At 44.6% G+C, this 13,385-nt stretch overlaps 1 protein-coding gene and 1 long non-coding RNA gene across 4 annotated transcripts; both read right to left on the reverse strand.

Annotated features, from left to right (window-relative positions):
- Positions 1-971: 971 nt before the first annotated feature.
- On the reverse strand, positions 972-1,853 carry LOC125541713. The gene is made up of 3 exons (XR_007297628.1): positions 1,779-1,853; positions 1,628-1,702; positions 972-1,165 (listed from the first exon to the last, which is right to left on the reverse strand). It is a non-coding gene; the product is annotated as an uncharacterized LOC125541713 (long non-coding RNA).
- A 200-nt stretch (positions 1,854-2,053) lies between these two features.
- Positions 2,054-3,923, reverse strand: LOC125541714. Of its 3 annotated transcripts, none has more exons than XM_048705059.1 (2): positions 3,519-3,923; positions 2,054-2,083 (listed from the first exon to the last, which is right to left on the reverse strand). In XM_048705059.1, the coding sequence occupies exons 1-2, from the start codon at positions 3,889-3,891 to the stop codon at positions 2,064-2,066; spliced, it is 393 nt and encodes a 130-aa protein (XP_048561016.1). In that variant the 5' UTR covers positions 3,892-3,923; the 3' UTR covers positions 2,054-2,063. The 3 variants fall into 3 exon arrangements, with proteins under 3 accessions (XP_048561016.1, XP_048561014.1, XP_048561013.1); XM_048705057.1 differs by lacking the exon at positions 2,054-2,083 and adding an exon at positions 2,097-2,874; XM_048705056.1 differs by lacking the exon at positions 2,054-2,083 and adding an exon at positions 2,881-3,422.
- Between the last annotated feature and the right edge of the window lie 9,462 nt (positions 3,924-13,385).

Below are 13,385 nucleotides of genomic sequence, written 5' to 3' on the forward strand. Positions count from 1 at the left end.
TGAATAATAAACATTTATCATGATATAAGGAAATATAAATAACAACTTTATTATTGCCTCTAGGGCATATTTCCTTCACTGTGACCACCAGTGAGGAGAGAGATAGAGTGGACACTGACATCTTGTTATGATATGGAGAGGGTGAGAGAGCGAGACGCGGGAAACCCTATCAATCAAGAGGCTATATATACAATGGAGTAAAAAAATCTCTCCATAGCAGTGGTTTTAAATAGAATACGCGCGTTCTTGGAAAAAAGAAATGATAACTGACCAAGAAAGAAAACTCGATCAAAAACACGCCCCCGCTTCCAGGTCGCGAGAGTCGTCGCACACACACATAGACATAGACATGCATATCCGTGTTTACGTAAAATTCCATCTCCATATCCAATCATATTTGTCCAACTGGCACATTATTTACGTTGTTAATTATATACGCAGCAATATTAGACTACCCACAGTGAGAGTAACATAGGTGGTAACATCACACTTATCTAGGTAAAATAGATGATGTGGCATGTAATTAATGAAAAAAAGAGGCATGTGGTAACATAGCTAGTTATTGTAACATCACACATATCAAGAAAAGATGAGTCTACAACCTAATACTAAATGGAGTAATGCATGACACAACACATATGTTACTACCCACTGTGAAGGTAGTAACATAGACTAAGAGCAAGTATAATACTCCCTCGTTTCCGAAATATAGGTCGTTGGGGACCTTGTTCCGACCAGGTGAAAAGCTGTGAAATGATGTTAATACCCCTGGTTCTTGTCTTCTACCTCCGCCTCCATCTCTGCCCCGCCCTCCACCTCCGCCTCCGCTCCGCCCTCCACCTCCGGCCAGGCGCTCCGGACCACCTCCATCTGCGTCTCGCACGCCCAGGCGCTCCAGACCACCTCCATCTGCGTGCTCGCACGCCCAGGCACTCCAGACCACCTCCATCTGCGTGCTCGCATGCCCAGGCGCTCCAGACCACCTCCATCTGCGTCCTCGCATGCCCAAGCGCTCCTCCTCCACGCCCAGGGGCTCCTCCTGGCCCGCGCGCGCCCAGGTGGAGGCGACCTGGTGCTGGGCTCTTCCTCGCCTGCGCCCAGGTTGAGGCTCGGCTGCTGCCCAGGTTCATCTCCTCTCTCTGCTGAAACTAACTCCAGGAGATCACTGCAAGCACAAACAATTTGATGATCATAGACTGAAACACTGCAAGCACAAACAATATGATGGTCATCTCCTCTCTGTTGTTTAGGATAAAGAAATTTTTTGAATCATAATCTGATTTGAAGATAAAGAAAATTCTGATTCGATCTACTGATGGAGCAATACTGTTTTGAGAGCTGTTTCAAATAAAGAAAATTCTGAAAGAACCTGCTGTCATCTTGGAGCACAAATCGATCCTGTAACTTTTGAAAGAACCTCTGCCATCCTGTTGACACGCCGATTTACTTTAAATAAAATTCTGAAAGAACCTCTGCCTGGAGTACTTAGACTGAAAATGTTGTCATCTGGAGTACACATGTTCTTTTTCTCATTAAAGGATCATTAGAGACAGCTACTGAAAACAAACTATTTTTTTACCTAAACTGAAAAATCATAGACTGAAAAATGGCTCCTGCTTTTTTTTACCTTCTCAAGTGTGCAACGAATTCTTGCCTTGTCATGCTTTACATCTCCTCCGCCTCTCGATAATTTTCCACTAATCTGGAGTACTTTACATTAAGAAAATGCACATTGACAGTTTTAGTTTCCATGAACCAAGTCATGTTGTCATGCATACCGGGAAATTGGTGTGTGTCGATGCCCCCCCAATGTTTCAAAGCAGACAGATCATAATCCCTGGCAACCTTGTCTTCATTGTCATAACCACCTAGCCCACATTAAGAAAATGTCAGGAAATTGGAGTAGGAAAGAGCTTGATACAAGTGCTGCAGCAAAGTACTCCTATATATGAAGCCAATTTTAGCTAGATAAACAGCGAGATACACCCATAAGGTCAAAATATGCTTCGTGTATCTGCCTGACCTTATGAACCATCTCCTTTTCAGTAATATTAGCCAGATGTTCAAGGAAGACAGGCTGCAGCTTGAAGCATAATATTAGCCATGTTCTCTGAAGAACATACATGGCACTTGAACAAAGTGATGGGCATGATGAACTATCTCTGCATCTCATCATGTCAGCTGCTCCTCTTCCTCTACTACAAGAGAAGAAGAGAGAGCAAGTGCTATACTACTCCAGTTAATTTAAATCTAAGGAATTGGTACTGGAATTGCTACTGGAAATCATCTTGCTTACTACTACTAATTAACTGAAAAAGTTTCAGTTAATACTCTAAAACAAAGTACTCCTGCTGCAGTGCTATACTACTGTTGTCCTCCCTAATTAACAGAAAAGGTTTCAGTTCATTTTCATTAACTAGAAAAGCTTCAGTTAATTTAAATTAACTAAAAAGTTATTTTTACTCCATTTGTATGATCATTTTTATTTGAAAAGGTTTCATTATTGCAGCTACTGGATTTAGGGCTACTACTGCACTTGCTACTCCTAATGCAAGCACTCCATTTACAGTACTCCTAATGCTTGGAGTAGTTCAAGCAGTACTGCAGTAAAACTACTCCTAATGCTACAACAGTTAACAGCAAGCAAGTTTATGTAATTAATGCACACTCGAGTACAGTACTTCACTGAATTTCTGCAAATAATTCATAATTGGAGTACTTCAAGATGTCCAGTTAATTACTCCAAGCAAAGTAAGAGTACATGTTCAGAACACTTGCAATATCTTCAGTAAGAGTACATGTTCAGAACAAACACTTGCAATATCTACTAAAAGAAATTGTTTACTCCTGCAGATTTTCTTGCATGTTCAGAATCTGGAAACATTCAGAAGCATGTTCAGAACACTTGCATGTACAGAATACTTACTGAAAAATTACTGTAAAATACTGTTAAATGTTGACAAGTTAAATCTTGTTAAATACTCCAAGCAATCTTGTTGGAGTAACTTTGACTATGTACTGTTGGAGTAGCTTTGACTATGTACTGTACAGAGCAAGATGGAGTACTTAACAGAGCAAGATGGAGTAATCCAAGAAAATTAACAGAGCAAGCAAATGTACTCCAAATGGTAGTTCACCAGAGATTTGTCAAGTTAAAAATACTCCTAGGGGTAAACAACAATGACATGGACAGAGTAAAGGATGGATGTTGTAAATCAATCCAGTAATTAACACAGCAAGAAAATTAACAGTATTTTTCACCCTCCAGACACTGCCTAGAGCACTTACAAGATGACAAAGTTAGTTTTGCATAACACATATGGATTCTTATCTTCTTCAGTAAGGGGGGCACATTTACAGCTAATTAAGCACGATGAAATGGACCATCCAATTAAATTCATTCTTATCTTCTTCTTCTTCTTCTTCCCATGAGAAAGAAATTACAGTAATTAAGCAGGAGCAAGTTCATCATCCAAAACAGTGGAAGGAAGGGGATGGGTAAGAAACAAAGGAGTCACCTTCAGATACTCTTGTGCGGCTGCTGCTACTCTTCAGCAACCTTGGGCCCTTCCCATTGTCCTCCTCTGCTTCTCCTCCATTGACATGGCCATGTCCATTCCCATTCTCACGGGCATGGACCAGCAGTCTCTTCTTGATCTCCACCTCCTCCCGCAGCTCCCCTCCATGATCCCCACCCCCTCCTTGAACTGGTCCCACACCGCCGGCTGCGGACTCGCCACTGCCACCGCCAACTCCGTACGGGGGGTAGGCAGACTGTGGCGTCGGGGTTGTCGGAGGGAAGCAGGGCGACGGGCTTGACGCTCGAGCCGCCGGCCGCTGCAGTAGCACTGGCGCACGCAGAACCAGCGGCTCCGCCTCCCAGAAGCTCATCGCCGGCGCCTAAAATATCGTGTTCGGGGGCGCCGCTATCGCCGTCCTCGCCGCTACACTCCGGTAAAAGAAGCGAAGGATCCAGCCCTGCCGCTTGCAGATCCGCCGCCCACGGCCAGAAAAATCTGACCTTGGTCTCACCATCTTCTCCACGGAGCCTACTGAGGTGGTAGCGCGGCGGTGGAATAGAGGAGGGATACAGGGCGTGCGGGAGCAAGGTGGCGGCGGCAGCGACGTGGTGGGGCGCAGTGAGGAAGACGCCGACGGCGGTGGATACGAGAGGAAGAAGGCGAGCGAGGAAGAGGGTGAGCTGTCCGCGACCCGTCAGAGGTGATCTGTTCGTGTCGCGAGCGAGGGCAAATTTGGAAACTCCGGAAATTTTGTAGCCTAAAAGAATTTGACTAGGATTTCGTTTAACGACTTATATTTCAGAACAGAGGGAGTAGATCCTAGTCAGCTGGCTATAAGGTGTTACACATCAGCAAAATCTGAACTGGCGGAGAGAGAAAATAAGAGAGAGAAGGGAGCCGGCGCTTGATCAATTGTCCGGCGATAGCACAAGGTTTGATGAAATGGAGCTGCATGCAGCATGCGCGAGGACTAAAGGCAGGTGTTAGCCAATCACTATGCATTTCGTTGCATCTCTCTTCATGAAAGCATTAAAGTCTATAGCCAATGTACAGCTAGTTTATTATATGAGCAGGCTATATAGCTGACGTGGCACTAGTACATAGCCGGCTGCAGGCTATTCTATTAGCTTTGCTCTAATAACATGTGCATGTTACTACTCACTGTGACTAGTCTTAACGTACATCATCTCTTGTTTGCGGGCGTCCGGACCGCTGCCACGCACGCTCCTGACCAACCCAAACCCTCTTCATCACCCGCGCGTGCTTCCTACCTGAAACGGTCTGTGCCACATTCATACCCGGCCAGAGCGAACGCGACCTCTCACTGGCGCCGGCATTGAAGCGGCGCGCCGGCCGAGAGAGCGTCGCCAGCACCGCTTCCCGGTGCACGCGACTGCTCTGCGTTCAAAGGTCGCAATAGCCGGCCACAACATGCATGTAAAAAGTTCTTGGGAGTCCATGCTACAGCTAGCTGTCCTCCCCCAACTCGTCAATCTCTTCCAGTAGTGCTAGTACTCCATGGCGCGACCCATCGATAAGCAGGCGGGAAAGTTATCATATACTCGGTTTGCGGTGAGTGGCATGCCGAGCGACCGTGTGGGGTGGAGCCGTGGAGGAGGGTAAGACACGAACGCGACAGATGTGATTTAAACATTGGTTTTGCTCGATGGCGCGATCCAACGAAATGAAACGTTGGTTTCTCTCCATTTCCATTTTTCTCCGGGAAAACGGAAACTTTCCACTCCATTTTCATTCCTACTCCAAGGTTGCCCCGTTACAACATTCCATCAAATACAAAGGAAAACTAACACGCATGCTGGTGCATCTCAATGATTCATAGATCATAACCAATTTTTACTTCACAACTAAAGACAAAAGTTGTGAGAGCGTGTACAAAAGAAAAACTACTGATGGGGTCACTACGACTTAAACCCTAAACCCTAAACAGGACTTAATTTCTTGGCTATTTAGAACCTGTCGAAGGAAAGACGGCTGGCACCCTCGGATCATACGATGCTTTTGTGCAGTTCCACTAAAATTGAGCTGAGCATCCCTGATGGCAAAGATATTGAAGAAAGTGTGATTAGAATAATAGTACTGGCACTAGTTCATGATACATAAACTCATCACAAATAGAAGCCAGTAGAAGTAGAGAAAGATCAACATGGAGATGGAGCTACGTGGAAGCTGCGGCAGTGGAGCAAGCCGGCTCCAAAAGGAAGATGTACTACTGCCTGGGACGTCGGGCTGTAGCTAGAAGGGAGGTTGGGACGCGGCATCAGCCCATACCGCGGGGACCCCCGATTGGGACGCACCGACTGTGCGTTTTCTCCCTCGCCAATGTCGACCGCGTCTACACAGAACATTGTTCCCTTCCCCCAGCGGCGGGATCAGGCCGGATATGTGACCAACGGTGTGGCCACCATCATTCTATGCTTGTGAAGAGAGCAACCCAAGCAAGCAGGCTTGTAGCTTAGGCTCCTGCTAGTGTATATATATAGTGGTTTTCTTTTTCTCTCCATATCAACCATTTTATATTGCGTACGTGTCATTGAAGAGTGAAATGATGGTTGCTTCTTCCGACTAACTTATTGTGTGATTCGATTGCTCCTTAGTGGCCCCTACACGTACTCCCCCTACGTGTATGACCATTCCAGAGTCTCACTTGTACTTATCTCTTTTTTCTTGCATGACACGTAGACAGGATGCGCATAAAGGAATTTTACTGCACGTTGTTATGTAGTACTGTACTACTAGTACCTACTCCCTCCTTCCGGTTCACTACTGGTACTCCCTCTGTCCTGGCTTATTGGTCCCCTTTGTACTCAATTCATGGGCTCGTTTTCCTCAAGAAATTGTCTTTACCAACGTATTAATATCGGGAATGCATGCGCGAACAACGAATGATTAAACCTTGCATGCAACGTTTTGACAAAGCATTGACTTGTGAACATGTGAATGTGAGAGACTACAACCTCGTGCATGCATAAAGTTTTGATCTGCTGTGGGGTTTTTGCCCCACAGTTCACAGTCAAAAAAATACAACCTCGTGCATGCATGCACCAGTCACACGTACACATGGACGCAAAAACGCACGCGATGCCCTAATGCATGCATGTCCGAGCACACGACGGAACACACACGGTCACGCTCTAGTGCTCAATCTACACATGCATGCACACACATACTCATCCAGGGTGAGCTAGTGACCGTATAAACACCGGAAAATATATATATTGAGCGCAATGAGCGTATTATGAAGTCCACTGACCATATTTTTACAAATATACAGTGACAGACAGTGTATTTATCTCGTTTGAAATTAAGTCATATTAACCGGAAAGGGGGCAGTATAGACTAGCATTACTTTGCTGTGTCCCGTCAACTTGCCGAACGAGGAGAATCTTGCAGGACGGGAGAAGCTTGCGCGTGGTGGCTTGCAGGACAAGGAGAAACTTTTGACTAATGCAAGCTCTCCCTCGCTCAGGGGGTTGACGTGCAACAGTTAATTCGGTGTCAGATTGCCAGAAGCATACACTATACTAGTACTATTATTGTTCGACTTCCCGAAGAGGCGAACAACCAAGAGCAAAGTTTACTATAGAGGTATGTACTATACTACTAGGAATCGGATGGAGGAGCGTCTGCACTCTTATTACAGTTTAAAAATGTGATAAAGCAATCTTCAACACATTTGGTTCTCTTCGAGGGTTCTCGCATGTGATAATGGAAGCTGATTGCATGGAACACTCGCCACAATTCTCGCTTAATTCTGGCTCATATCCTGGTACAAATAGGAGCGCTCAGTAATATTTCCTCTCTTTTTTATTCGGCATGTAAACAGTTCAACAAACCTTGCGGTGCATCTTTGTGCGAATCGTGTTTGCTGCACTTTGAATGTGGCCGAGAGCTGGCTTGATGAAACACCTCGCTTCCTTCTTCTTTTTTTGTGGGGTACCTCGCTTCCTAGTGACCAGTCTCTTGGCTGATCATCCTAAGAATGCTTATATATGAATAAAGCTCTCTCATTTACCCGCAAAATAGATTAAGCCATATTAACCGAAAAGGAGAGAGTATGGACTAGCACTACTTTTGGGTGTGTCCCGTCAACTCGCAGAACGAGGAGAAGCTTGCAGGACAAGGTGAAGCTCGCATATGCCTTTTGACTCATGCAACCTACCCTCGCCCAGGCGATGGACATGCATCAGTTCATTCGGTGTCAGATTGCCAGAGGAATACACTATAGTACCCAACATGTGGAGTAGCATCATTGTTCGACTTCACGAAGAGGCGAAGATCCAAGCGCAAGGTTTAGTAGTACGAGTAGTACTACTACTAGAACCGCATGTTGGAGCGTCTGTACTCTTATTTTACTTTAATCTCTGATAAAGTACACATTTATTCAGGAGAAGGGCGGAAAACGGCAGCCCAATAGTATAGTATTAAAAAACATCAAACATGCAATGATGATATCGATCAACCATGCTTAAATATATCTTAGCCTCCGTGCGAGCCCGTCTGTGTGTTCTCTCTCAAGGAATGGCGGGTAGGCCATTTTCCTGTCAATTGAGACCGGTCTGCTCACACTCCAGTCCCACATGCCAGTGATATGCCAAGAGGAGGTGCGTTGACCGACTGGCCATACGCGTACTTGGTTTTGCACCTTCATACTACTCCTCCCTCCGTCACAGTCTACAGGAAGCGCTTCATTCTGATGCATTTCTCTCAATGCATTTCCACCACCAGAGAGACTTTAGACGCGTTTAGTTTAATGCTCAATTAATTAGGGCATGGTAACTGCAATCAAGTCCACAATTTTCCCTCGATGTACTACGGAGTGGAGTAAGTGCATGCATGTGCGTACCCGGGTTGGAAGCACTGCATGCATGTGTGTACGCATTATTTCCTCTAGTAATAGACGCCGTGCTATAACTACCAATGATATTTTTCAGGCCGATCACTAGTCGCCTTGGTCCCAGAGATTTTTTATTTTTTTTGAAGCGCGCTATATAAACAGTGACGGATGGAGTAGTATGAGCGGATTTAAAGAAGAGCGTATTGATGGTTGCTTCTTTCGAGCAACTTACATTGGGAAAGGTGGGGCTTATGATTTGACTGCTCATTACTCACTATTAATGCGGCGCAACGATCGGGCTGAGTCTCCCATGTGGTTGTGCACTACTCCATCGGTTCTTAAATATATTCCGGAGTATTTGTCTTTCTAGAGATTTCAACGAGTGACTACATATGAAGCAAAATAAGTGAATCTACACTCTAAAATATGCCCATTTGAAATTTGTAAAAAGACAAATATTTAGGAACGGAGGAGTATAATTTTGTGCATGGCACATGGACCCGGATGCTAAAGAGGCTTCTGGCAATGCTATCAAGCTTCCAACATATTGTTTACATAATTGATGTACAATACAAATAATTTTCCAGCGACATGAAATTGTACAATGCTCTGAGCTTTCAACTTTTGTTTCGTGTTTCTTGTCATCAATGCTCTTTCGGAAACAATAAAAAACTAACTTCCTTGCTAATGCATCTCAATGATTTGTGAGAAGGTGTTAAATTAAAATTGATCCATGCTTTCATTGGCAGCAATGTCTCCCCAGCTCTGTCTAAATTAACAAGGCATGTTGGGAAAAAAAGTAGTTGTCTGGTGCATGCAACATTCCGATCATTTTGTGCAGTTCCACTAAAATAGAGCTGAGCGTCCCTGTTCCGAAGATATTAAGTGTGATTACGATAATAGAGGATTGTTGATGAAACAATAAACACACAAATAGAAGTCGGTCACCTTTGCAGTCTATCTTAAGACTAACTAGTTGGAAAAGATTTAGAAAATAGTTGGAGAAGATTAGGCTCGGAGTTGGACGAGGAGGATATAGCAAAACCAATCTCCCTTTGTGCAGTCGCACTGAAATGTAGAGGCGTTGCCCGTGTGACATTCTAGTACAACTGCACAAAACACTCTTAAGAAAAAAGTGATTTGTCCAGTTCACCAAAAGGTCGCAATAGCAACGAGGTGAAATGGATAGCCTTGTTTGCAAAAAAGAGGTAGAAAGGAAACAATTATTGTCCAATAATAGTTCATGACACATACGATGACAAAAAAGAAGCATTTTCCTTGTCCTAAGGGAAGATAACAACACAGTTGTGTTTGTCTAAAATGGTGTGAAGACGAGATTGCAATATGGAAAGTACGCCGGACGAGCTACATTTTCGGCAAAGAACTATGGAAGATCCACATGCCAGATTTTCCACATGCAGCGACTGTTGGGGAACGTAGTAATTTCAACATTTTCCTACGCACACGCAAGATCATGGTGATGCATAGCAACGAGAGGGGAGAGTGTTGTCCACATACCCTCGTAGACCGAAAGCGGAAGCGTTAGCACAACGCGGTTGATGTAGTCGTACGTCTTCACGATCCGACTGATCAAGTACCGAACGTACGGCACCTCCGAGTTCAGCACACGTTCAGCCCGATGACGTCCCTCGAACTCCAATCCAGCCGAGTATTGAGGGAGAGTTTCGTCAGCACGACGGCGTGGTGACGATGATGATGTTCTACCGACGCAGGGCTTCGCCTAAGCACCTCTACAGTATTATCGAGGTGGACTATGGTGGAGGGGGGCACCGCACACGGCTAAAAGATCAAACGATCAATTGTTGTGTCTCTAGGGTGCCCCCCTGCCCCCGTATATAAAGGAGCAAGGGGGGAGGTGCGGCCGGCCTAGAGGGGGCGCGCCAGGAGGAGTCCTACTCCTACCGGGAGTAGGACTCCCTCCCTTTTCCTTGTTGGACTAGGAGTGGAGGGGGAAAGAGGAGGGAGAGAGGAAGGAAAGGGGGGCGCTGCCCCCCTCTCCTTGTCCTATTTGGACTAGGGGGAGGGGCGCGCGTCCCTGCCCTGGCTGCCTCTCCACTTCTCCACAAGGCCCACTATGGCCCATTAAGTCCCGGGGGGTTCCAGTAACCTCCCGGTACTCCGGTAAAATCCTGATTTCACCCGAAACACTTCCGATATCCAAACATAGGCTTCCAATATATCAATCTTCATGTCTCGACCATTTCGAGACTCCTCATCATGTCTGTGATCACATCCGGTACTCCGAACAACCTTCGGTACATCAAAACATATAAACTCATAATATAACTATCATCGAAACGTTAAGCGTGCGGACCCTACGGGTTCGAGAACTATGTAGACATGACCGAGACACGTCTCCGGTCAATAACCAATAGCGGAACCTGGATGCTCATATTGGCTCCCACATATTCTACGAAGATCTTTATCGGTCAGACCGCATAACAACATACGTCATTCCCTTTGTCATCGGTATGTTACTTGCCCGAGATTCGATCGTCGGTATCTCAATACCTAGTTCAATCTCGTTACTGGCAAGTCTCTTTACTCGTTCCGTAATACATCATTCCGCAACTAACTCATTATTTGCAATGCTTGAAAGGCTTAAGTGATGTGCATTATGGAGAGGGCCCAGAGATACCTCTCCGACAATCGGAGTGACAAATCCTAATCTCGAAATACGCCAACCCAACAAGTACCTTCGGAGACACCTGTAGAGCACCTTTATAATCACCAGTTACGTTGTGATGTTTGGTAGCACACAAACTGTTCCTCCGGTAAACGGGAGTTGCATAATCTCATAGTCATAGGAACATGTATAAGTCATGAAGAAAGCAATAGCAAGATACTAAACGATCGAGTGCTAAGCTAACGAAATGGGTCAAGTCAATCACATCAGTCTCCTAATGATGTGATCCCGTTAATAAAATGACAACTCATGTCAATGGCTAGGAAACATAACCATCTTTGATCAACGAGCTAGTCAAGTAGAGGCATACTAGTGACACTCTGTTTGTCTATGTATTCACACATGTATTATGTTTCCGGTTAATACAATTCTACCATGAATAATAAACATTTATCATGATATAAGGAAATAAATAATAATTTTATTATTGCCTCTAGGGCATATTTCCTTCAGTCTCCCACTTGCACTAGAGTCAATAATCTAGGTTACACAGTAATGATTCTAACACCCATGGAGCCTTGGTGCTGATCATGTTTTGCTTGTGTAAGAGGCTTAGTCAATGGGTGTGCAACATTCAGATCCGTATGTATCTTGCAAATTTCTATGTCTCCCACCTGGACTAAATCTCGGATGGAATTGAAGCGTCTCTTGATGTGCTTTGTTCTCTTGTGAAATCTGGATTCCTTTGCCAAGGCAATTGCACCAGTATTGTCACAAAAGATTTTCATTGGACCTGATGCACTAGGTATGACACCTAGATCGGATATGAACTCCTTCATCCAGACTCCTTCATTTGCTGCTTCCGAAGCAGCTATGTAATCCGCTTCACACGTAGATCCCGCCAGGACGCTTTGTTTAGAACTGCACCAACTGATAGCTCCACCGTTCAATATAAACATGTATCCGGTTTGCGATTTAGAATCTTCCAGATCACTGTCAAAGCTTGCATCAACATAACCATTTACTATGAGCTCTTTGTCACCTCCATTAAGGAGAAACATATCCTTAGTCCTTTTCAGGTATTTCAGGATGTTCTTGACCGCTGTCCAGTGATCCACTCCTGGATTACTTTGGTACCTCCCTGCTAGACTTATAGCAAGGCACACATCAGGTCTGGTACACAGGATTGCATACATGATAGAGACTATGGCTGAAGCATAGGGAACATCTTTCATCTTCTCTCTATCTACTGCAGTGGTCGGGCATTGAGTCTTACTCAACTTCACACCTTGTAACACAGGCAAGAACCCTTTCTTTGCTTGATCCATTTTGAACTTCTTCAAAACTTTGTCAAGGTATGTGCTTTGTGAAAGTCCAATTAAGCGTCTTGATCTATCTCTATAGATCTTGATGCCCAATGTATAAGCAGCTTCACCGAGGTCTTTCATTCAAAAACTCTTATTCAAGTATCTCTTTATGTTATCCAGAAATTCTATATCATTTCCAATAAGCAATATGTCATCCACATATAATATCAGAAATGCTACAGAGCTCCCACTCACTTTCTTGTAAACACAGGCTTCTCCAAAAGTCCGTACAAAACCAAATGCTTTGATCACACTATCAAAGCGTTTATTCCAACTCCGAGAGGCTTGCCCCAGTCCATAAATGGATCGCTGGAGCTTGCACACTTTGTTAGCTCCCTTTGGATCGACAAAACCTTCCGGTTGCATCATATACAACTCTTCTTCCAGAAATCCATTCAGGAATGCAGCTTTGACATCCATTTGCCAAATTTCATAATCATAAAATGCGGCAATCGCTAACATGATTCGTACAGACTTCAGCATCGCTATGGGTGAGAAGGTCTCATCGTAGTCAATCCCTTGAACTTGTTGAAAACCTTTCGCAACAAGTCGAGCTTTATAGACAGTAACATTACCGTCAGCGTTAGTCTTCTTATTGAAGATCCATTTATTCTCAATTGCTTACCAATCATCGGGAAAGTCAACCAAAGTCCACACTTTGTTCTCATACATGGATCCCATCTCAGATTTCATGGCCTCAAGCCATTTCGCGGAATCTGGGCTCACCATCGCTTCTTCATAGTTCGTAGGTTCGTCATGGTCTAGTAACATAACTTCCAGAACAGGATTACCGTACCACTCTGGTGTGGATCTTACTCTGGTTGACCTACGAGGTTCAGTAATAACTTGATCTGAAATTTCATGATCATCATCATTAACTTCCTCACTAATTGGTGTAGGTGTCGCAGAAACCGGTTTTTGCGATGAACTACTTTCCAATAAGGGAGCAGGTACAGTTACCTCATCAAGTTCTACTTTCCTCCCACTCACTTCTT

The sequence above is a fragment of the Triticum urartu genome, chromosome 2 (assembly GCF_003073215.2).
Source record: "Triticum urartu cultivar G1812 chromosome 2, Tu2.1, whole genome shotgun sequence".
Lineage (NCBI taxonomy): Eukaryota > Viridiplantae > Streptophyta > Magnoliopsida > Poales > Poaceae > Triticum > Triticum urartu.

Excerpts from the sequence above, each read along its gene's own strand:
- LOC125541714 (XM_048705056.1), bottom strand. The coding sequence starts at position 3,891 with ATGAGCTTCTGGGAGGCGGAGCCGCTGGTTCTGCGTGCGCCAGTGCTA. Across the intron at positions 3,423-3,518 it reads CCGCACAAGAGTATCTGAAG|AAGAAGAAGAAGAAGATAAG; the intron begins GTGACTCCTTTG and ends TCTCATGGGAAG.